The 24,460-nt window shown below is 39.9% G+C and overlaps 2 protein-coding genes across 8 annotated transcripts in view; both read right to left on the bottom strand.

The window, feature by feature from the left end:
- Positions 1-6,683, bottom strand: part of LOC110160344 (kinesin-like protein KIF21A) — a 34,339-nt gene extending 27,656 nt beyond the window's left edge. The window contains 2 exon segments of the mRNA XM_055155439.1: positions 493-715; positions 6,412-6,683. Coding sequence (XP_055011414.1) covers positions 493-715; positions 6,412-6,449 — 261 coding nt within the window. The 5' untranslated portion in view covers positions 6,450-6,683.
- A 1,830-nt stretch (positions 6,684-8,513) lies between these two features.
- LOC110160316 (proton myo-inositol cotransporter-like) lies at positions 8,514-19,938 on the bottom strand. Of its 7 annotated transcripts, none has more exons than XR_002318763.2 (14): positions 18,782-19,202; positions 17,117-17,652; positions 16,851-17,007; positions 16,505-16,713; positions 16,278-16,386; positions 15,842-16,005; positions 15,326-15,437; positions 13,483-13,608; positions 12,860-12,975; positions 12,490-12,642; positions 11,869-12,041; positions 10,579-10,688; positions 9,010-9,069; positions 8,514-8,763 (listed from the first exon to the last, which is right to left on the bottom strand). XR_002318763.2 is itself a non-coding variant. In XM_020924950.2 (13 exons), the coding sequence occupies exons 1-13, from the start codon at positions 18,787-18,789 to the stop codon at positions 8,755-8,757; spliced, it is 1,932 nt and encodes a 643-aa protein (XP_020780609.1). In that variant the 5' UTR covers positions 18,790-19,204; the 3' UTR covers positions 8,514-8,754. The 7 variants fall into 7 exon arrangements, 4 of the variants coding, with proteins under 4 accessions (XP_020780609.1, XP_055011417.1, XP_055011415.1 ...); XR_008632400.1 differs by having other exon boundaries at positions 11,554-12,041; positions 18,782-19,153; XR_008632399.1 differs by having other exon boundaries at positions 10,579-12,041; positions 18,782-19,153.
- Between the last annotated feature and the right edge of the window lie 4,522 nt (positions 19,939-24,460).

The raw sequence follows: 24,460 nt of genomic DNA, 5'->3' as shown, positions 1-24,460 counted from the left end.
TGTGACCTGGAAGTTGTGTTGGAGGTTTCAGGGCAACTGTGGCTACAGTTCCTGTGGTTTAACTTCAGCTTCAGTGAAAAGTAAAGTAGATCATGAAGCAGAGGGGGAAATATGAAATGAGTTTCTCTTCCTTTAGTCCTGCTTTAATCCCAGTTTAATCTCGGTTCAGCCCTGGTTTAGTTGTGGTCCAGCCCTGTCTTGGTTTAATGTTGGTTTAGTTCTGGTTTAGTACATAGACATGTATCTCTATGGCTGAATGTTCAACAGTTACTATATTGACAAACTTGCTAAATGTAATTTCACTGTTTGAACATCATTTAGTATAGTCCTGGTTTAGACCTTGTATAGGTCTGTTTTAGTCTTGTTTTAGTTCTGGTCTAATGCCAATTCTTAGTCCTGGTTCAGTACCTATCCATATGCGAGCACAGTGGCGTTGCAGTCCTGATTCAGTCCTAGTGTAGCCCTGGTCTAATTCTGGTTTAGTCCCAGTACCTGTCCGTATGCGAGCACAGTGGCGTTGTACCCCTGCAGACATCCCTCCACCAGCTTGTGTGTGGCGCTGTGGTACACCTGCTCCTGTGTGGCGTCCATGTCGAACACAAGGTCAAAGGTGAAGGCACGGTCCGAGCCTAACACCACCTGTGGTTCAGACGGTGTCACTGCAGTGCACACGTGGCAGCCCTCCACACGCTCCCGGGGCAGCTGGGGGCGGATCCTAAGAGAGGGAGAAGTCAGAGTTCGTCAGATCCCCTCCCCATGGGGTCTTATTCAGTGTAAAAGCTGCTAACCCTGTAATAATCATGTTCTACGTTTAAGCAAAAATAATGTATAGGCTAGAATATAAAGACAGTTTTGTTATGAGCATCTGGCGACATCTTGTGGTCAGAATGAGAACTACACTGACAACAACTTTTCTCCCCAAACTGCCATTGAGCTGATGTACAACTATGATAAATATTTACCACATGAAGTATCCCACCAAACCAAGACAGAATTAGAAAACTATATTAATCTGTAAAATGTAATTTAAAGTTGGAGGTCACAGAGAGACACAGGGAAAACATGCACCACACACTCCACACTTCACACTTGAAGCGTACACAGGTGGGATGGTTTAAAGGTGGACAGCGTAACATTTCTAATGGAGGGTCTGCCACTTGCTTGTCTCCATGGAAGTGTTATTGGTTTCTGTAGAATGTTCCACAGTATAGATTAAACCTTATAGCACTACACTACATTACAATACAGATCTCTGGAGAGTTGCCCCATTCACACAAGGAATGATTGTATTTTTGAGCAATGCTATATGATATATATGAGATGTTTAATGTCATACTATGGAACATTCCAGGCAAAGCAATAACATCTCCATGGAGACAAGTACCAACACCGATATTTTGTTCTGCATTACAGTTTGCTCTCAGCATCAGATTTGCCTTTTTGAAAAGAGTCATGAGGAACTATGTAAATACAAGAGACGTTTGGGGTGGCAGTTCGTAGAGCATTCGCCCACTGATCTAAAGGTTGGCGGTTCGAATCCAGCTCTCAACATAAACATCACAGGTTGAGCGGTCAAATCTACTAACCCACAGGTTGACTGGTGTGATTCCAGCTCCCACAGATGAATGCTGTCGTCGTGTCCTTGGGCAAGACACTTAACCCACCTTGCCCACAGTGTCTGTGTACACTGGTGTGTGTGAATGGGTGAATGGTTCCTTGTTGTAAAGTGCTTTGAGTGCCTTGAAGGTGGAAAAGCGCTATAGAAAAATGTGACCATTTACCATTAGGCAAAAGATACAGCTGCATATTTACACAGTCATATAACTAACTCTTTTAGGCCAGATAAATACACATTTTTACAACTTCATTATTATTAGCTTAATACATATTTGATCGATAATTCGTCACAACAGCAACACAAATATCGGATATTAGTAATGGTTCAAAATAAGTAAATCTATAATCGGACCATAAAACCCAAGACCTGCAACGCTGTGAGGCTTAAATGCTAAACACTCTGCCGCTATACTGCAAATGTGGAAGAGAGAGAAGGATAGAAAATAAGGGAGGGGGGGGAGAGACAGAGAGAGAGACAGAGAGAGAGAGAGAGACAGAGAGAGAGAGAGTGAGAGTGAGAGCGAGAGCGAGAGTTGATGTGGTCTAAATAAATCTGCTGAACTGAATCTGGATTAAGAGTGAAAGTGTGTCAGTGGAACAAGTGAGTGAATTTAGAATGACAAACTGTCAATGAGAGAAACAAGGAGCAGAGGAAAGGGTCAGAGGAGCAGAGGATGAGCAAAGGATGCAGTGGAGAGGAGCAGAGGAGAGGATTAGATGGAGCAGAGGATGCAGTGGAGAGGAGCAAAGGGTGCAGAAGAGGAGCAGATGTGGAGTTTCTTTGTTGAGCTGGACAAAAGCGTGTACAGGAGCAGACAGTGTTCCTCTGTGTGAGAGACGAACCAATCGAATCATGTCCTGTTGTTTTATTCATTCAGTAGTTCCTCTCAGATCTCTCGGTTTATACTCCATCTATTTTGGATTATGTGAAATTAAGATTTTAAACTTTCACATAGAGCAGGTGAAAACCAGTCAAAAACTGAGTACTTTTGAATCAATCAATTCCCGTTTTCATCTCCACTAGTACAGCAATATCAGTTTCTTTTATTAAGTTGTTTTATGATCTACAGCTGTTGATTACAAACCATTTCAAAGCTTTTACATACACCCATCTGTGGATTATACAGTGGTATACAAAATGGTTTCCATGGAGTTGAGGGATGGAGCAGAGACAGAGAGGTTTAATCTGATTTGAGTCTGAGAGACAAGACGGCAACTTCATCTTACCAAATACACCAGGACTAAAACAGCACTGAACTAGGACTAAAGCAGGACTGAAGCAGGATTAAAGCAGGACTGAACCAGGACTAAACCAGCAATAAATCAGGACTTAACCATGTCTGACCCAGGTCTAAACCAGGACTTCAGGTCTTGTTACAGGTGTTTCTGTAACAGTTAAGTCCAGTCCAGTCCAGTATCTAAAAGAGTCTGGGCTAAATCTGGACCAGTTTTAAATAGTAACTGGTTTTAAATAAGTGCTCTACATTCAGAGACACACAGAGCTCAGACCAGGACTAGACCAGGTCCAGGGGAGGGCATCTGACACACACAAAGGGGAAAAGGATGATGGGAAAGCATCGAACACACAGGGATATAAAAGGATGGGAGGGCATCTTACATAAAGGATATAAGTGGATGAGAGGGTATCTGACACAGAAAGCTGACTCAAGGAATATGTTATTTTTAGAGTGTAGTAATAGCCACCATTTTGGTTCCCTGGCTCCTCTTTGACCTTTGACCTCTGACACTCTGTAATTTAACACAACCTCAGAGTACAAGTACACACTACTGTAGGAGTACAGTAGTAGTACTCTGGCCATCTTCTCTGTCAGTATACATAAACTAAAGTTTTTTTTGTTTGTTTTTTTCCACAACAACTTCAGAAAGTTGTGTCATTATTCAAGCCCAAAGATGGGCTTGAATAATGGCAACTAATTTCCACTGGTGTCAGTTGAAAGGACTTTAAGACTTTAAGATTAATATGAAACGTTTGTGGAACCAGTCCAAAAGAAATTTGTTGATCATAAATTTGAAGATTTATTTCAAAAACAAACTGATTTTCCCATTGAGTTATATAGACTCATGCCCTCCATCTGAAATTATGACATTGTCACATTAAAACATGGACTAAACCTGGATTATATGATTAAACCTGACTCAATCTTGTTAAACCTTGACCATGTTTTAAGATCAATAAAACCAGAGTCTTTTCATTTCATAAGGACCAATCCTTGCCAAACCAGGACTAAACCAGGACTGAACCAGGACCGATCCAAGATTAAACTATGGACTAAAAAACTCCGGTGATCTCTTAAAAGTTCCTTTTGTAATTCCAATCTGTTATGAAACTAAAAAGTCCCTGTGTGTCAGATGCCCTCCCTGTTCCTCCATGAGGTCATATTCTGTGTAACTCTTTATTCTGTAGTTAAGACAAACATGTTCTTAAAGTTCAAGTATTTCTCTAAAACTCTTGCTACTCTTTGATTATTTCTGCTGTGTGGCACATTTTGACTATAGATTTCTGAACCACGAGTTGTTTTTGTACATTTCTGTTTAGAGTAATCCTCTGAATGCTTAAATCTGCATTTTAAAGAAGGATTAAATGAGCTATTCTAAACAGAAAAATCACTGAAATCTGAACTTTAAACTAATCCAAGAATGCATACATTTCAGAACACAGAATGAGACACCATGGAGACACAGCAAGGACATCTGACACACAGTGAGGGCATCTGACATCTAGTTCTCACAGAACATAAATCTAAATATTTGCAGAATTAATGAGTTGTGATTTGCCATTGCATAAAACATATGCTCTTTGTGTTTGCCTCTGCCATTTTAGTCAGTTAAGGTTTAATTTATTTATTTGTGTTCTCTTTAAATGTTTTATATATTATAAAATGTTTTTTTTCTAATGTTTTCATTGCATTTATCTTTTTTATGGTCTTTTTAGAGGCAGGTGCAGCAGAGGGCCCTGGCGGCACTCCAGGATGACATCATCACCACGAGACACAGAGAGACGCAGCAAAAAGTGACTGACGACGATCAATGTGAAAATACTGAGAAGACAGGATCAAGATAATCCAGTCTCAATCAGGGCTGGACCAGGGCTAAATTAGGACTAGACCAGGACAAAACCAGGACTAAAACATAACTGAACCAGGACTAAACCAGGACTAAAAAGAACTAAAAGGAGGCAGAAGTCAAGACTAAAAATTCAAAACCGAACCAGGACTAAGACAGAAATAAACCAAGTCTTAACTTGGTCTAAACAAGTCCTGAAAGACTGGATTCTTGCAGTGGTTTCACAAACAGAAACTTATCATTAAAATTCAAAAATAGGTTTGTGGAATTTTTTTTCAGTGATAGGAGCAAAACAAACAAATATGTAATTAAACAGAAATCTGAGTTATGGACTACTCTAAACCTAGACTAGGGACTAGACAAGGACTAAACTGAGATTACAACTAAACAAGGAACTGTACTAGAAACTGAATCCAGACTAAAACAGGACATGATGAGGGCTACATTTGGACTAAACTGGTACAAAACCACATTAGGATTTTTACCTGGGTCTAATCCAGGACTAAAGCAGAACTAAAGGATTTAACAAGATGCACACAGCATGAAAACCACCAGTTTAATTTGTTTACTGTGCTCCATCTTGTTATGACAATCTGTCTCTTCTCCTCTATCACTCCCTCTCTCACCCATCTCCTCCATCCCTCCCTCTATTCTTTCTCTCTCTCTCTCTCTCTCTCTCTCTAAACCTCCTCCTTTATAATCCTTGTATCAAGCAAAATATGAGCTCTCCACTCAGCACAAAACAGAAGTACAACTACTGCAAACAATGCAGTACTGCAGAAAAGTACTAGTACACAGTCAGCTGGGGAAAAGTACAGAGCTGCAATTTTAGATTTCCAAGATCTGCATTAAAAAGATCAGGAACCAGACCAGTACTAAACCAGTACTGAACCAGGACTATGTCAAAATAAACTTCACAACTCATTGCTGTCTGGCTTCAAAGAAGTGAGTACAAGTCCTGTGTATCTGATCCATCCTTCAGTGTCTAAACTCAGCCTTAAGTGTGTCTGCTGGACTATAGCTGGAGGATTATTGTGCAGAAACCAGACACAGGGAGGACATGCAAACTCCACAGAATGACTCAACATGACCTAGGACTTTCTTGCTGAGAGGATGCGCTAACAACTCTACCACTGCAAGCCCACTAAGCAATGAATGGACCACCAAGTCTAAAACTGGACTAAACCTAAAGAATGGAAGAGATTATATTAGTACAAAATGACTCCTCATACTTGGGTCTGTTTATGTTTTTACAGGTTAATTTAGGCTCATGTTTAAATGTAAGGTTTAAACATGAGCCTAAATTATGTTTAATGCAGGCTCATGTCCTGGTTCTGGTTTGGTTTTAGTGCAGGAACTAGGACTGGACTGGACCAGAACCAAAGCAGGAGGATTAAAGCAGGACTAAACCCAACACTAAAACTAACAAAAAAAATAAAAGAAAAAAGACTAAACCAAGACACTATTAGATTAAATCAGTTAAGCACATTTTGGATTTACATTAAGAATGACTTCTTCAGGAATCAAACTATTAACCCAGTCATCCTAGTAATAACACTGGACAAAACCAGCTCTCAACTGGGATTTTACTCGGACTAAACCAGGTTTAAACCAGGCCCTGAGCTGGAGCCTGGAGCAGGTGTGGGCCTTAGGGTGCCTGTCTGACGTCATGGTGATGTCTGATGTCCAACGTGTGCTCGTGCGTCTCACCTGACGGCCACGCGCACCGAGCTCTCGTCCGCGCTCATGTCTCCGCGTGCACGCAGTGAAAAATAAAAACAAATCTACAGATAAAGTCCCGTTATTCCTGCGAACTGCCGTGTGGAAGCGTCATTCCGTCATGTTCGCGTTTTGGTCGCGCTCCGGAGGCTCCAGCGGGGCGAGGGCACAGCTGAGGCCGGGGACGATGCTCTGTGGGGCGGACACGGAGTCAGGGCGCGCCGCTGTCCTCTGGAGCCGGTGTCCTGGAGCTGTGCGGGGTTGGAGTGATTTGGAGACGCACGCAGGACGCACGGCACGAGGGGAGCAGCCGCAATGCGTAATCACGCCGCGCCCCTCAAAGCGACGGGGTGACGTCATGCCGTGAAGAGGTGCACGAGGAACAGGTGCATCTGAAGTGAACGAGATGTAAATTTATACTTTTTAGCTAACTACTAGGCCATAAACCCATGATAACTGTACGTGGCTGTTATGGCCCTTGTGGCACAATTTGTCACTGTGTTTTAATATTTAATAGTTTTGAAGTCAAAGAAGAAGATGCATTATGGACTGATCTTACTACAATGTGTAACAAAAGTCAGTTTTCACAAACAAAAACAACTCTGAAACAGACCTCACCCCACGGATCTATAATAAGCATCCAGAAATAACATGTGGCCTGTACTGGGTTATACGTGTAAAAATATATTCTTTATTTTCCCTGTTTTTCTTTTAATATAATTTAAATGCTCTATAGAATTAAAAAAGAAAAAAAAAAGCGTCAAGTACACAGACGTATGCTCAGGTCACAGGTGTTTAAGGTGAGAATAATGGCTTCCTCTTTTGGACGTTTAAGGGACAACTTCTGATACGCCTGTTACATTTCCATTCCATTTTGTAACTTTCTGGACTATGCAGCTTGTGTTGGGAATTATAAGGCAAATAAATAAATAAACAAATAAACAAACAGATAAGTAAATAAATAAATACACTTTGTCAGTTCTACCTCACATATTTAACAGGTATTTAACTTTCTAAGTACCGCCAGATCTAAAATGAACTTTATCGGATCTAAATTAGAGCAAAACCAGGTCTAAAATGAAACCAAACCATGGATAAGCAACCAAAATTGCACCTCTAAATAAATATCCAGACTTGAGATACACTGGTCTAAAGTGTTCCACAGTAGGCCTACTGCATTAAACAAATCCCCATTTCTAATTTATGCGATGACATTTAGCTTTCCGAGTACTACCAGATATAAACTTGGACTGTATCTGGTCTAAATCAGAACTAAACCAGGTCTAAAATGAGACTAAACCATGGATTAAGTAGTTCTAAATAATGATGTTCCCAAAGCAGGGCAGGTCTAAATAAACCTGCAGAGGAACATGTACCTCAGTTTGAGAACTGCTACATTATATTAAGACAGATTTAGAACTCATTTAGCGTAATTATAGTCTATTTGATCATATAGAGGTTATGCACTGATGTCATTTTATTTGAAAAATGATCCTCAACATTCTGACTGAGTGGCATTGAAGCAAGTCTATGGGCAGTTTAACAGACACAACTATGTTTCTTAGTTTTTTTTGTGTTTGCTCTTATTTTCTCTTTTTTTTTTTTGTCTATGGAGATTTTTTCACCCTACAATAATTATATCCTCAAAACATAGACTTGCAATGCATCTCCAAAGCTCAAAATGCTCTGTTCCACCTTGTGATGTCATAGTGGTGATTTTCAGGTTAACAGCTAAATTTTTTTTTAACATTTACATTTATTTCAGTAGAGACGTACAATTCCAGAGCTGAAATTATCCAGCTGATTCTAGTGAAGATGTACGGAGTTTAAAAACACAGTGGAGCACTTCTGTATTACCCTAGAAGATGGAAGAGAGTGTTTTGTATTTGAGAGAACAACCTAAATATGAAGCCTTTGTGTATTAAAGATGTGTGAATGAAACAAAACCAACTCCAGGTCTGTTATTGATGGGGAACAATATTATAATGTACAGTAGATTATAAAATAGTGTAAAATAAATAATACATAAGAAAGTGCCCTGTATTCTGTGTGAGGAAATCATATATAGACAATAGTAAACTTCAAACAAAACAGACTTTACAATCAACTTTGGTTTAATTTAGGAATGTACAGAAATAGATTGTCATTTGATATATTACAAAATTGCTGTATAATATAAATATCTCATTAGAACTGTAGTCACATAACTGAGTATAAACTTATTTTGATAAAAGCTTCAAGAAAAAACACAATTCATTCTTTTAAAAATGATTAGTTGATTTGATTTAAAAAAGAGAGAGAGCAAATAGCACCAGAACCATCCAGTGACGTGGTTCATCTGAGCTGTGAAGGAAAAAGGGACTCCAGTTAGACTTTTGGAAATCACAGAATTTAAATCAATAGGAAGTCTTTTTAATTGACCATTTCTATTCAGTATAATAATTTGTGTGGAAATAAAAAAAATGGTCAAATCTGGACCCATGAACAATATTTAGAAGGTTTTGTGTCCAAATAATCTCTATCTTTCTGTAATTCCATCATAAAATATTTTCAAATTATTTTAACTCATTATCATATACTGAGACTCACAGTGATGTAGGCGATGTCGCTGTCCAAACCCACACCTCCATAATTCTGCCCAGAGTTATGCTAAAACAATAAGGAGTTCTGTTTAATATTTATACAGTTTGGACACATTTTGGTTTGTAAAGTGCATTTAGTTTCACTGTAAACTCAGACGTCACCAAACCAACACCAGAAGAAGTGTACTGAGAAATCCCAAAGGCAGCGAAAACAAAGATTAAAACAAATAAAGGACCATAGCAGTAACATAAAACCGAATTATTCTGTTGCTCAGTCCAGATCTGAGCTAGGTTGACTTCTAATTACATTCTACAGAGGACAGAGGTTCTCAAACCTTTATCTCCACTAATATACCGGTGACCCCCACATCCTTCTCTCACCTGACAAACTACTCTATAAGGTGCTCAACAGTGACTACCCACAGCTGGTTGCAGAAGTACATTTCCCATTCATTTTTCTTACAGACTTTCGGGGGAAAAAAAATTTGAAAGCTCAGGGCTAATGAGCTCTGTCTACCTATAAGATTGTAAGTTTCAGAAATGTATAAACCATTGTGTTATTAAAGCATTTCACAAAATCTTGCATTTTAAACATACTTTTTAGATTTCAAACAAACATGTTATGGATGTTAGTTAACACGTAGCTGGTTAGCCTCCTTTTTCTATGGGGGAAATGTATGGAAAATTTACTTACAAAACCAGAGTGGACTTCAAAGTGAGTGGGACTTTTGAGCTCAATAAGGAAAACTCTATGGGCCCGATCTTGCTCCTAATCTTAGCACTAGCACAAGCATTAAGGAGTGGGCGTGTCCAGGTGGGGCTGAACGTCACTGCTGGAGGCTGGAGTGGGACGGTACAAGTACATATATTTTGATGGCATTTGAACCAAACTGTGACCACAGTGGCATTTAAAGCCATTGCCAGGGTGGGTAATGTCTGCAATCTTTGCCTCATTACATGCAGCAAAGAGCTCCGGAGCCCCACAATGCAAGTATGCATCAGAAGAGGCACCAGGAATATAGAATTTTGTATGGGCAATGACAGAACTGACTGGGTTTGTATTACGAACACTCCACGCGCATGTGCGCCACTCTCATGCACGCACACCACTGTAAGCCCGTGAATGCGCGCACACATTAACCTTTTATAGTTTTCTCTGTTCGTTTTTCTCCCATTACGCAACAGACAAGTGTCTATCTCTTGCCCTTCCCATCCCACAGCAGACCCGCTGCTTTCTCGCACCTGCTCCCGCCTAAGCCGCTCTTGTGCTTCTCACGTGAGGTACGAGTGTCCACCTCTGCTATCGCTAACCGCTCACATTCTCGTCTCACGGGTGTCCACAACATTTGGTCCCACACAGGTGGATATCTCGTGGATTATGGAATACGTTTACTGTCATAAATATTTCTGATGTTACCGCTTTGCGCACAGACATGATACGTGTGTCTGTCACAGCCCCGAGCTGTTAGTGAATGCGTGCGCTGTTTCCACTTTGGGGACCCACTGTGGATCCTTGGGAACTTAAGGCTGGGAATCCCTGTTCTAAGTAATATTGAACTAAAAATTTAGAACTCACACTTTTCCAATACTTTCAGAAGATTTGAGTCTGGTCACCAGTAGATGTCCCCGAATTCAGATGGATGTGATTGTGGATTAGCACAGTCGTCCGTATCAAAACAAATATAGCTGCTTATGAAAAAAAGGAAAGGACAAAAATATCAGGAGTGAAAAACATGCTGTATTTCTGTAGAATTAATCAGCAAAGCACTAAAAGTGCGTTAATCTGAGGTGAGAAAAATGCCATTTTGTTTGTAAATGATGGTTGACCATTAACCCCATTCATGTTACATGTGTAACTGAAATAAACAAATCTGATTGGACGATCATGTTTGGTTCTGGCTCAAGACACAACGGAGGGCTTGGGGACCAGATCAGTATCCTTCTGTATAAAAATACAGAGGGATGTCAGTCTGGATTTCCTAGGCAACACCAGGAATACAATAGCAAACTCATTCCACTACACTCATGTCCACTCCATAGTACTACACCACAGAGCAGCCCCTGGCTGAGGGTACTGACACTCACTGGATGTGTTTAATTTCCTCATGGCTGACGCTGTGCAGAGCACTGGAGCTACATGATGTGGAATCAGCTCGTAAGACAAGAAGACAAACCAGGCCCAACATAGACTGCTCCCCAAACCATAGACTGTATATATAAATGGACACAACTAAGTTGCTAGCCTCTGCGTTCCAAATAGGAAGTGAGCACGGGCGAGATTCGGCTCCACTGACTCTGGCTCCAATTCACTTTCAACTGAAAAACTATCACTTGTCCCTATGTAACTCCTGCTGTCAGGCTCAACATTTAGTTCTTAAAATGTTTGTTTTAACCTGCTCTACATTATCCTGGGATTATTATTTTGTGTTATTGTCCCAGACAACTCAAGGCGACAACTTCTGTTGTCCCTGACAACTTTGCCCGAGGTTGTTCCCGCTAGCATTAAAACAGGTTTAAATGATGGTGTTGCTAAACTAGGAAGGGGTGTTACCTTTAACAGCTGATTGGCCCTTTGGTTGCTATGACACCTGCAGTCGGAATTCCAAATATGCAACTCGGCTTCAAATTTGCTCCTATAACTGCAAGGCTCAATGAGTTTTATTTGGATGGAGCCAAATGCTACAGGTGATGCCACTTAGTCCAATTCTTTATACAGTCTATGCCCAAAACCAGCAGAAGGAAAACTGAACCATTACAGATCTCAAAGCTCTCAGGAAAGTCCTAGTCCAGTTATGGTCCGGATCTAGTCCGACTCTGGTCCAGATTCAGGTCCAGACTCGTACTGGTCTCGGTTCTCTCCGTTTACCCGCGTGTACTGGACCTCAGAGCGCAGAGTCGAGGAGGAGCAGGGCCACGAGACGAGATGAGAAGAAAACAACTGCTCGATGTCCTCCAACTGAAGACCACGAGTCTCTGGAAGACAGACCAGGACGAAGACCAGAGCCAGGACTACGAGCCCCGCGTACAGGAAGAATGCACCTGTGAAGAGAGAGCATTTTGTTGTTGTGTCCTTAAGCAAGACACTTTACTCACATCCCAGTATGGATATGGAGTGTGTGTGAGTGTTGGTTGTGGGAGGGGATGATAGCGCAGACTGGCAGCCTCACTTCTGCCAGTCTGCTCCAGAGCAGGTTCATCCATGTGCAGAGTGGTTGAAGAATACACTGTAAAGGAAGTGAGCATCCAAAAAAGGAGTACAATCTGGAGCTGGTTCATACCATAAAAAGTAAGGTACTCTGAAGTGGGTTCTAGGACTGCAAGTCCGCAGTTAAACTAAAAATGCAATATGAATGGATGCAAATAGTACTTTCTCCACAAACAACAAAATATCCTGTCTTATTCTGCATTCTGTGATTTGCTATCTGAGTCCATTCAAATTGCAATTCTGATTTGAGGTCCTCTAGTTTGGTTCTGGTCTGGTTCTTACCATAATATGTGAGGTACTGGGCTACATGCAGGAAGCTGAGGGACACCAGGACGTTGAAGGTCCAGTTGACTCCAGCAGAGGCAGCGTTCCCAGTACTCCTTGCCCAAAGAGGGAAAATCTCTGAGTTTATGGTCCATGGCATTGGACCCATACCTAAAGGACAACATTACACAATTATTAGAACTATTATTGCACATGTTTATTACACTATGGAGCTTTCATCACTGCTCTCTGGCAGTTATCTGGGAGTCATAGAACTGTAGTTACATTCTTAACTTAAATTTCTATACAAAACATGTATATTTAAATTAGTTTAAAATATTAGATTAGATTAGAATTATATTTAGATTAGTATTTAGTTAGATTTGACCTGGAGCGAAGAAGGCGAGATATGACACCAGTCCCACAACGATGATCCAGGAGAAGGAAGATGGACAGAAGTTATAAGCCCAGACCAGACCAGGGTCCAGAGTCTGGTTCATGCAACTGACAAAGCAGTACAGAGAAAATACAGTTTAACGTGGAGATTTACAGACATCTGACAGAGATGACATTCGGATGCCTTCCCAATGTGACAGATTGTCTTAGATTCCCTCTGTGTGCTTCAGATGCCCTCCCTGTGTGTCAGCTCTCTGCATTTTCCCACTGCAGAATGGGCCTTATTGTGAAAAGGTGACTGACATTGATTCTAAACAAATGGCAGGCTGTCCAGTCTAAAGTTATATTTAAGAATAGTTTTTACTCATTTGGGTTTTGGATTTTGGCACAGGACTTACCAATTGAGGCCTAATCAACTTACTCTATAGGCCAGTGATTAGGGCACTTTGCCTAAAATGCAGCAGAATACAGGTATCTTGTTCAACGGGGGAGAGGAGAAAAAATGAAGAAGATGCTGCTGGTGCTGAGGTTGAGGTGCTGTCCCACATTTGGTTGGTTTCCCTCTGGTCACCCTCCCCATGTGTCAGAATGCCTCAGATGCCCTCCCTTTCTCACCATCCCTGTGCTGCGTGGTCGGTGGACTCCTGATTCACTGCGACACACGATGAGTCCATCACTGAGCTCTGGTTTTCTTTGTAACAGAATCCACAGCCTGGGTCCAGCATGCAGCCTTCACACAAACTACAGAGAATACATTTAAATTAGTGCTGTCAATCAATTATAAAAAATTACACTTTTGGAATCAGATTAATTACAACTCTGACAACCCTGGGACACACACTTTTGCTCCCCGCATTACGCCACTCCCTTTTCAGAGTGATATCACAACAGAGTCAGCGAACATCCTGCTAATATTATTGATAGCATTTATATAGCGCCTTTCAAGATACCCAAAGCGCTTTACAGTTCATTATTCAGTCACTCCACACTCAGTGGTGGTAAGCTACTACTGTAGCCACAGCTGCCCTGGGGCAGACTGACGGAAGAGAGGCTGCCAATCTGCGCCATCGGCCCCTCCGACCACCACCATCACTCATGCACACACCTCTTTCATACTAGTCAATGTGGGTGAAGTGTCTTGCCTAAGGACACAATGCCAGTGGCGCCCCACTGTGGCACCTGGAATTCCTAGCGGTCTCCCATCCAAGTACTACCCAGGCCCAGAATGCTTAGCTTCTGAGATCTGACGGGATCAGGCTTTTACAAGTCGGTATGGCTAATAAAACTACTGCACATCACATCAGCTTTATTAAACTGCTGTGTACAGTTTTGTATCGTGCCTTCATATATTTATGGCGAATTGCCGTGTGGGAGCATGTGTTGAGCTTTAGACACAAACTTACAGCTAAACAAACACACATGCATGGATTATATCTAAAACCTCTAGAGGCAAGTTTTAGATGAGGGAACAGTATTATAACAAGATTGAAAGCTCCAAAAATTATTTTACATAATACCACTCTAAAACTAAAATTATATAGCATTCTGTCACAAATCTAAATAAATGGTTTCAAAGCCCAACTGGCTATATTTTGAGTCTAGACACTGTATGGCTACATGTCTGTGTGGCCACATGTTTCAGGTAAATATACATGACCTAACAGGTTTATTTGGCTCAAGACCCTTCATTATTGCTTGCGGATATTAACTATTTCTTATGATGACATGCTTCCAGTTTCGACTCCCAGGCCTTTCTGTATAGAGTTTGCATGTTCTCCCTTTGTCTGAGTAGGCCTGTCACGATAATTATTATATTGATTTATTCCTGAATACATGTTAGATGACACAATACTTTTTGGGGGTAATATTTATTGTGGGTACTTTTTCTTTTTACTAGTGATGGACTTTTTGTTATTTGTCTGTACTACGGATTTGAGCTGGCAAGGATTGAATAAATAACTCCTGTGACTCATCGTAGATACGAAATAAGTATTTATTTATTTATTGCAGTTTGTGTTTTTTAACCATTTCTTACATTTAATCTATTTGGGGGAAATAATCCTTCTATAATTCTGCTTTAGGGTTACTGTGTCAGTGGTATCAATTAATTTCAAAATGATCATTTATCATCTACAATTTCTTCAGCAAAATTTCCTCTGAGTACTCTGGTTTCTCCCATCAACCCAAAACATGCACAATAGGTCAAATCCTCCTGACCAAGAATACTGTAGCTCAAGATCTGGAGATGTGTGCCACTGCTCCTGACAGAGACACTGAAGGATGGGTCAAATGGAGAGGACACATTTCCCTATGGGACGGTCAATGTTCTCTAGTAGTTTGGTGAAAACTAAGACTAAAACAGGAATAAATCTAAAGCGGGTCTAAAACATAATTAAACCATAGCTGTATCAGGTTTAAACCAGGTCTAAACCCAAGCCTCAGCCAGGGCTGTTCTTACCTGTACTTGCTGCAGACGGTAGAGGTATTGTTAATGTGCTGTGTAACAGGAGGAGAGGTCAGAGCCGAGAGGAGAAATCCTGAGGCCAGAATCAGCAGACTCATACAAGTACCTAAAAAAGAGAGGAAACAAAGAAAATAAGGATTGGCGAATATGCATTTTTAGTGCATAGCATCATCATAATTATGGTTGTACAAATCTGATGCAAGGAGGACAAACTGTAATGACAAATGAAGACACACAGTCTGGGATAAAGCAGAAAAAATATCAGTGCCAAATATCAGCTAAATATTCAGGATTAGGCCAGTGCGATATCTGGGAAAATCCTCTGATATCACCGATTCCAGGCAAAGCAATAACATTTTCAGAGAAAGGGGGTCAGGTTAGGGTTTTTCTAAAGCAGGGCTATTTAAATAAAATTTCCTGAAGGACATATTTTAGCCGTTTCTGACACAAATTTGTGCACCAAATAGCTGGAATTGCGCCTCAACCAATGGGTCAGTTATTAACAATTACCAATCAGACTGCCGATGGTGAGCCTTCTCCTTCCGACACGCTCCACAAGCCACACTCCCACCAGCGTAAAGAGAAAGTTAGTGGCTGATGTCATTGCGGAGAGCCAGATAGCTGTTTGGATGTCACGCACTCCTGACATCTGCAAGATGGTGGCGCTGTAGTACCTACAGTAACACACAGGAGGGGATGAAAATGTGAAGACCAAAAATTAAACCAGGATTGAATCAGGCGTAAACCACGTCTAAACTACATCTAAACTAAGACCCAACCAGGACTAAACCAAGGTCTACACTGGATCTAATCCAACACCAAACCAAAGCTAAACAAGGTCTAAATCAAGTCTGAACCAGTAACTAAACCCGGTCTAAATCAGGAGTAAACTAGGACTAAATCAAGGTCTACAACAGGACTAAAACAGGCCTGAACCAGGACTCACATGACAGTGTTGATGCCTGACAGCTGCTGGAACATCTGGAGTCCACAGCCCACAATCAGAGCACGTCGAGTCGGAGCATGATGCAGGATTCTGAGGATCACTGCTCCCCCTACAGGACAGAAGAGCAGAAGAGAAGGTCAGAGGAGCAGAGGATGCAGACACAATGGTCCGATGGAACAGAGGATGCAGAGGAGCTGGTCAGATGAGCAGAGGAACAGAGGATACACCTTCTCCTGTCTCTCTTCGTTCCTCCTCTATGCTGATTCGGATTGACTCAAACTCTTCCTCTACGTCATCTCCTCCTCTGATCTTTGTGAGAACTCGAAGAGCCTCTGGACTCCGCCCCTTTTGCAGGAGCCATCTTGGACTCTCTGGTAAAAACAGGAAACCCACGAACTGGAGCAGAGCCGGGACCACGGACAGACCCAACATATATCTGAAGAGAAAGACCAGGTCAGGCTAAACCAGGATGGAAGTCCTGAGCCAGGACTAAAGTAAGACTAAAGGAGGGATACAGAAGAATGAAAGCATCTGACACAGTGATACAGGAGGCTGGAAGGGCATCTGGCTTACCTCCATCCATCCAGGACGTAGCTGAATGATCCATCAATGACGGAGGCAACAAACTGCCCCCCAGTGATGAAGAGTGTGTTGATGGTGACGAGCTGCCCCCGAAGGAGTGGAGGAGATACTTCAGCAATGTACACAGGGACCGTCATAGAGGCAAGACCTGCAGAGAACCAGGACTGAATGAAGACTGAAAGAGGGCTGAACCAGGGCTGAACCAAGACTGAACCTGGATTAAATCAGGACTAAATAAGGACTAATCCAGGTCTTACCAATGCCCAGTCCGACAACGATCCTTCCCAGGAGCAACACCTCTTTGTTGGGTGCAAGACTCAGCACAAATCCCCCAATGCTGAAGATGAAACTGGCCAGAAGAATGCACAGTCTCCGGCCCATCCACCCATTCAGAGCCCCTCCGAGCAGAGCTGAAATGGCCGCCGCGCCCACCGTACTCGACACTAACAACTCTTGCCACAGTGCACTCAGATTCCACTCCTGTTTGAGCAAAAGCATGGCCCCACTCACAACACCGGTGTCATAACCAAAGAGAAACCCCCCCAAAGCAGAGAAGACTGACAGGGTAAAGACAAATGCATTATGGGATGAAGGTTTGGAGAAAGGAGCAGAAGAGGCAACAGGAGCAGAGCCAGAGGAGTCGGCAAGAGCAGAGCCAGATGAGTCCACAGGAGCGGAGCCAGAGGAGTCGACAGGAGCAGAAGTGGCAGGTGGTATAATGAGACTCCGCTCTCCATCGTGTGGGCTGGATGTATGTTGCAGGTCACTCATCTGAGAAAGGTTAAAGTCATGCCTGAAAGATAAAAACATGCACATTAATCTAATCTTCCAGCTGTGCTGTCCATCGTGGATACTCCCGCTCACCCACTGCACTAGACTATAGAGGGACAGATAATACTCCCTACAGCTATACAAATACTCACTCACTGCACCAGACTATAGAGGGACAGAGGAGCTCATACTCCAACAAGCTCTTACAGCTCCGCTTAAACAGTGAGATACAGGACTACGTTCATACCGTACTCCAAAAAGCCGTACAACAACTCAGTCTTATACTCAGCATTATAACAGATAAATCCCATCAATCAACATATCATTGCTGCACAGTCTTCCTATGACCTCTTGTATATAGCTGAGATTATATTTTTTTATTACTTATTTTTATATTTTATTTTGACTTGTACATTTACATTTATGTAATTTTGCCTTATTTGACTCCTGTCTCTTGCTATCTTTTTTGCTACTTACTTAGAATTTATTATTACCACTTATATTTTTTACTCTTTGTTATTATATTATATTGTGATGAGTGAGTTATTGTGTCCAAATGATTTCCCTTGTGGATCAATAAAGTCTAAGTCTAAGTCTATGATCTCCTGACCAGGATCCTGACTCAGACCAGGTCCTGCTCCTGACAGATTTGGGGTAAATGCAGAGGACACATCTCACAACAAGGATCAATAAAGTATATCTTACAGTAGGGGTGGGCAATAGTCACAATTATTCCAACAACATAATATTGTAACAAAACACCAGGAATGTGTTAAAATGTGCCTGTAAATATCTTGGTTGAGGTTGAAGTATTAAACAAAAAGGGAATGAACCATAAAATTTACCAAAAAACTTCAGAAATATCACTTTATATCACACTTGACTCTTCTGTCTCTTTTTATTTATTTTGGGAAAATATACTCTTCGAATTATGCATATCTCCAAAACAACAATTGAGGTCGGAATTACGATATATATCTTAAAATTATGCATAAAATTTTTTAAACCAGGACTAAACAAGGACTAAAAGGAGGACTAAATCAAGACTAGACCAGGGCTAAACTTCACGTGTCTCCAAGGACATTTAATCAATAAAATACAAAATAAAGACCTTTACCAAATGAATACTGCTAACGTTCTGAAACCATTACCTGTTCATGAGGAGTAAGATTTACGGAAAAGAATCATTAAAATTGACTCCAAAACACAAACTAGCAACTTTCCATTTCATCTTAACACTTTTCCCTGGGTCTAAAAGAAAAAAAAAACGGCTACAAGTAAAATAAACAGGCTCAAAACTTAACATCTAATTATTAGTCTTGTTAAATAAAACTGTGGAGTCAATATTTGCTCTAAACCCGGTTTTCTAAGTCTTAAACCGCCCCTCGCCCTCTCCTCTATTTTGGTTCGGCTTCAGATGCGCGCCGCCATTTTGGTGTGACATCATCACAACAGACACGTCACAGCTAATTTTGAGGATTTTAAAAATAATTTATTTTACATATTTTTAACTATTTACTATTTTATAAATCAGAGACAATGCGTTTAGTGTTTACTTTTTTAAAAATCCAGTAGTTTTGGTTTTGTTTTGATATCAAATTTAATTGGTTATTATTCACATAATGGCCTAAAGAACTTTCTTAAATTGGATTACAAGTGCAAAAAAATATAGTTTATTTATGGTTTGGATTCACAATTTTTACATTAGCATTTATACCTTTTGAGCAACAGTCATTAAAATACATCTTATTCTTAATCGTTTAATCGTTGTTGTTTTTTTTTTTTTTTTTTTTTGTTTTGTTTTTTTATATATATAGTTTTCTCAGCCAAGCAAAGTGATGGTAACTGAACATTTAGGTTTGGACTTCAATTTTTAATAATAAAAAAAACAAAAAAAGGTCAAACCTTACAACAGACTGTATAAAGAGAATTAATTAACTGATTTAACAAATTTTTTACAGTTGCTGAAAAATACGTTCTCATCAAACGCCCGCTCTCAATGAACCTTATGTCAATTCTATTTAAGTTTATTTTACAGTCTTTAAACTCTGTCAAAAAAGTGGTTCATCCAAAAACGCGCATCAGCAACAAAGAGAAGCTGAGAGCGTGGTCAGCTGATCACATAACGAACTGAAACGAAACTAAAAGAACAAAACTAAAGAAACGTTTTAAGACTATAATTGTATGTATTTCATCTTCGGTAATCATTAATATTACATAAATCGGTTAAATGAAATGTGTTTAGCCATTACCTGTGCAGCAGCGGATCCTCCTTGTCTCATTCAGGAAGAGTTTGATCATATGACATACGGACACGCCTACGAAAATAAAAGGGTTGTTACAATGGATCTAGATCTGTATTGTCTTTGTATTGTATGCAGTGTTGGGAAGGTTACTTTTAAAATGTAATCCCCTACAGATTACATACCCCAAAATGTAGTTTGTAACGTAATCCATTAAATTACTTAAAGTGAGTAACGTAATCTGATTACTTTGGATTACTTGATATTGTCATGTTTTTTTAAACGACATGAATGTAGCAACCACATCCTGAAATTCTTGTTTGTTGTCTTCAAATTGTCTGAGCCCAAGTCTCCATGAATAAGCAACTGTTTGCTGTAGAGAAACAAAGACCATGATATCTTAATATAAGAGGTTTTGTCTGTTAAAAGACAGTAACAAGATAAGCCTTTCCTTAACCAGATTAAAAAATATTATTGATAGAGAAATTATTTTTTATATGAGATCACCTTAAATTATGTCAATCTACTGTTAGGTGTCATGTTGTTTAGACCTGGTTTAGTCCTGGTTTAGTCCTGATTTTTAGACCTGGTTTACTCCTGATTCTAGTTCAGGTCTTTAGTTCTGGTTTAGTCGTGGTTTAGTCCTAGTTTAAACCTGGTTCAGTCCTGCTTTAGTCCTGGTTCAGTCCTGGTTTAGTCCTGGTGTAGTCCTGGGTTAGTCCTGGTGTTAGTTCTGGTTTAGAGGCGCACAGGAGAAAGCGCGGTTTACGCGAGAAAACACGGTCCACTCGCGGCGCACGAGACGGCGGTGTCCGCGCAGTAACTACGGAAGGAGACGTGGTCCGCGGGTTCTCAGGTTAATGACGATGATGAAGGTGTGTGTTTGTGTTTGTGTTTGTGTGCACGTCTACTCATGTCGCAGGTCACTATAGGACAGTAGTGCAGATATTATGAGTCTATGCAGTTTGTTTTCACCAGTGCCAGTAGCTCCTGTTTCACATTTAAGTTGTAGGCGATTTTATATTTGTTTGTTTTTTTATATATATATCTCACATCGGGAGAAGAATTGCCAAGACACAAATGCGTTTTTACCAATGCACTGCTGCTTCCACTGTGTGACTGACACCGCCAACTTTAATATGACGTTTACATCGGTCTTATTGCGCGCGTTCTGTTTGGGTTTCCAGCAATGAGTGGAATTACCGAAATAAAAAAATAAATAAATGCGAGGTAGCACAAAATGTGAAAACAGGAAAATACCGCCTTGTAATCCACTTATTTCAGCAAAGTAACTGTAATCCAATTACCACTCATTGAAACAGTAACTGTAACTGAATAGTTACTCATAATTTGTACTCTGATTACGTAACGGCGGTACATGTAATCCGTTACTCCCCAACACTGATTGTATGTTTTAAAAGCACAGTCCAGGCCCTATTTGAGCAGTTTAGCTTAAAAAATATTCTTTTTTAAATTAAGTATGGGTTTTGTTCTTTAATCAAGCCCATAATTATTCATCTTCATCTTATTATGAACTAAGTTTAGTTTTTATACAGTTATAAGCATTTTCTAAAAACATACATTCTTGCTCTGAGCAGGGTTTGCTCTCCACAGATCTGACCTGGTAGCCTACACATCTTATCATTGCTACTTCTTGCAAATGACATCTTTTTATGTATTATTTCTTGTATTTGTTGTGGTTGTTGGTGACTGGTGGAGGAGATGTCGTGGCCCTACTCTGATCGTGATACATTGAGTAGTAGTAGGCAAAGGAACCTGCAAACAATAAGCACTATTTTACATGTTGATTTGATTAAAAAGTTTGACACTGAAGTACACCAGTACCTGAGAGCTTTTATTGTAGATTTTGAAATCAAAAACACTGGATGTTTCTCATTGTTCTCCTTTATTAACATTTCCTGGAGTACTGTAAATAAGTGTAAATAAGTGTCCATGCCTGTATAATCAGTATACCCACCTAGATTGTCTATGTGAACCCATGGCCTGCCTCTGTGGGGTAGTCTGTCTGCTGGCCTCTGGTCCACTCCACAGTACAGGTACTGTCCACTGGAGGGGGCACTGTTTTATTTCTCTCTTTTTTCTCTCTCTCTCTTTTTAAATTTTTTTTTTAGTTTTTTTTTTTTTTTTTTACAAAAATTATAGGCCTACAGCTCGGTTCTCAGTGACACACCATAAATTGACATTACATCTTTACCCACCACGCTAGTCTATGAACACAGTAACCTATGCCTAATCTAATTTATTTGTTATAGACCTGCCATTAAAATAGACCTGTCACTAATGTTAAAATATGCCCAATTAAAGTAGCCTACTTGGCTTGGTGTATAATATATCCAGATATTTAATGCCATAGCCTTTAGAACCTTTAGAACATTTCATATGCTTTACTAAAAGTGAAACCCAATTAGTATTTTAAACACAAGAGTCTCTCAGTGGTTAAAATTGTTTATTCAGGACAAGTTACATTAAAAAGTTTGTTATGAACCTTTGAAATCTCCAGTCCTGGTTGTTGTACTATAAAAAAAAAAAAAAAAGTACTTCAATGTAAAGACCATCATTTGAGATAAGGCTCCACTTTTGTCCATATTCAACACTGTTCAGTGCTGTTTTGGTTTAGAGCAAGGTTAGTCCTGAGGTCTGAGTTTGATACCAGTGCAACCCACATTATTGAGTCCTGGGTTAGTTTAAGTTTAGTTCTGGTTTGGTCCTGGTGTAGATCTGGTTTAGGACTGGTGCAGTCCTGGTTTATAATTCTGATTCAGTCCTGGTATAGACCTCCTGGTTCAGTCCTGGTTTAGACCTGGCTTGGTCCTAATTCAATCCTGGGTCAGTCCTGGTTTAATCCTGGTTTAGTCCTGTTTCAGTTATGGTCAATACCTGGACCTGGCCCGGTCTGGGTCTAGCACTTGTAGAGACGGTTGACCCTCAGGATGTCGTTTTGGCTCATCTGGGTGGCCTGTCCGAAGCTCACGTTGGCGTTTGGAATGGGCTGCATAGTGGGCTGGTTATTCCCACTGAATGCATATCTGCAACAGATAAAATGTCTAAAACTGCATATACATACACCACACACATCACAACTTATATTTCATCATGATTCATGTTTTATTTTTTCACTTTCTTTTATACAGTATTTAAGAGGTAAATAAATCTCTTGATCTACTCTAATTTAGTAAAGATATCAGATTTAAGCCTTCTGCAGCCCTAAAGTAAAAGGCGTTGACTGAGCTGGACGACAGATCAGAATTCTATGGTGGAATTTGCTGTGTAGCTGTCAGATTGCAAATTTGTTGATCTGGTTTTTGGTTCATATCTCTGTAATTACTGGACCTATCCACATGAAACAAAAACTGGCACAAAGTTCAACGCCTCTGTCAGTGTAAATAAACAAAATTAAAATGATTTTTTTTCACAATAGCTTCAGAAAGTAGTGCCATTTTCAACCCCGAATACCTCAGATTTGACTATTTTCAGTATAAAGGCACTTACCCACATCCTTATTAGCTTTCCACAGCAGCTCAGCGACAGACAGCTCCTAAGAAAAAAAGAAACAAGCCCAGATTCTGTTTTTATATTTTTTTTAATCAATGATTAGGTTGGGTCATCAGGTTTGGAGAGGTCTACAGCCAATCCTCTGTCAGTAAAATCATATGGTTTGGAACAGACACAAGACTGATGGAGGAAGACTTGTGATTATTTTTTGTGTTAAGTTGCACCGATTAAAAATGTGTATTGTTTAGGTTCATTAAACTAACACTAAAAGCTGTTTTTGATAAAAGAAATAAAGCCCTACATGTCAGAGGGAAATTAGAAAGTCTGCCGAACATTTCTGAAATTCTGTTAAGTAAGCACTGTTTTAAAAACATAACTCAAATTAAAATTTAACCAAGACCATGCAAAATTAGGATTAAATTGAGAAGATCTTGACAAAAACAAAAGTTCTTGAAATTTGAAACACAACCTGTATATTTTGTTTTCTGTTATGTGTCAAATTTTATATTAAGATAATTGTCTGTAACTATTTTCAATGTTTAAAAAGGGTGTATCAAGTTAAATCTGTAACTATACCTTAGACTTTAAGGTAGCACAAAGAAAGACTTAATTCATAATGAACAAATATCTTACTAAGAATAATTCAGGCTTAATTTACTTAATCCCAACTGCAACCCCAACTCACTCCTAAACATAACCTCTTAATAATTAAGTACTTACTAAATTATTAAGTCTGACTCATTCTTAAGAAACTATTTGTTCATTGTGAATTTATTGAGTATTTTTTATGCTTTATTGGACTGTTAGTGTAATTATTATAAAGTGTTAAGTCTAATTAACGTAATCAAAACATTTATTATGATTGTTGTATCAGAATCGGTATTAACTATCAAGTCTATTCCTTAGTATCAAAAATGAGTTTGAAATTGTAATATCTTGGCAAGATTAATTCAGTCCTCCATACTTATTTAGTTATGTTTTTTTTTTTTCACTCACCTCTGCATCTTCTTCAGCCCAGGAGCCAACAGTGAAGAGCAGCAACAGACACACACACCTGAGGGCGGCCATTTTGGA

Source organism: Boleophthalmus pectinirostris, unplaced genomic scaffold, assembly GCF_026225935.1.
Source record: "Boleophthalmus pectinirostris isolate CB_2022bp ecotype Guang Dong unplaced genomic scaffold, ASM2622593v1 HiC_scaffold_2, whole genome shotgun sequence".
In the NCBI taxonomy this organism is placed as follows: domain Eukaryota; kingdom Metazoa; phylum Chordata; class Actinopteri; order Gobiiformes; family Gobiidae; genus Boleophthalmus; species Boleophthalmus pectinirostris.
This window is presented reverse-complemented; position numbering and strand designations above follow the sequence as displayed.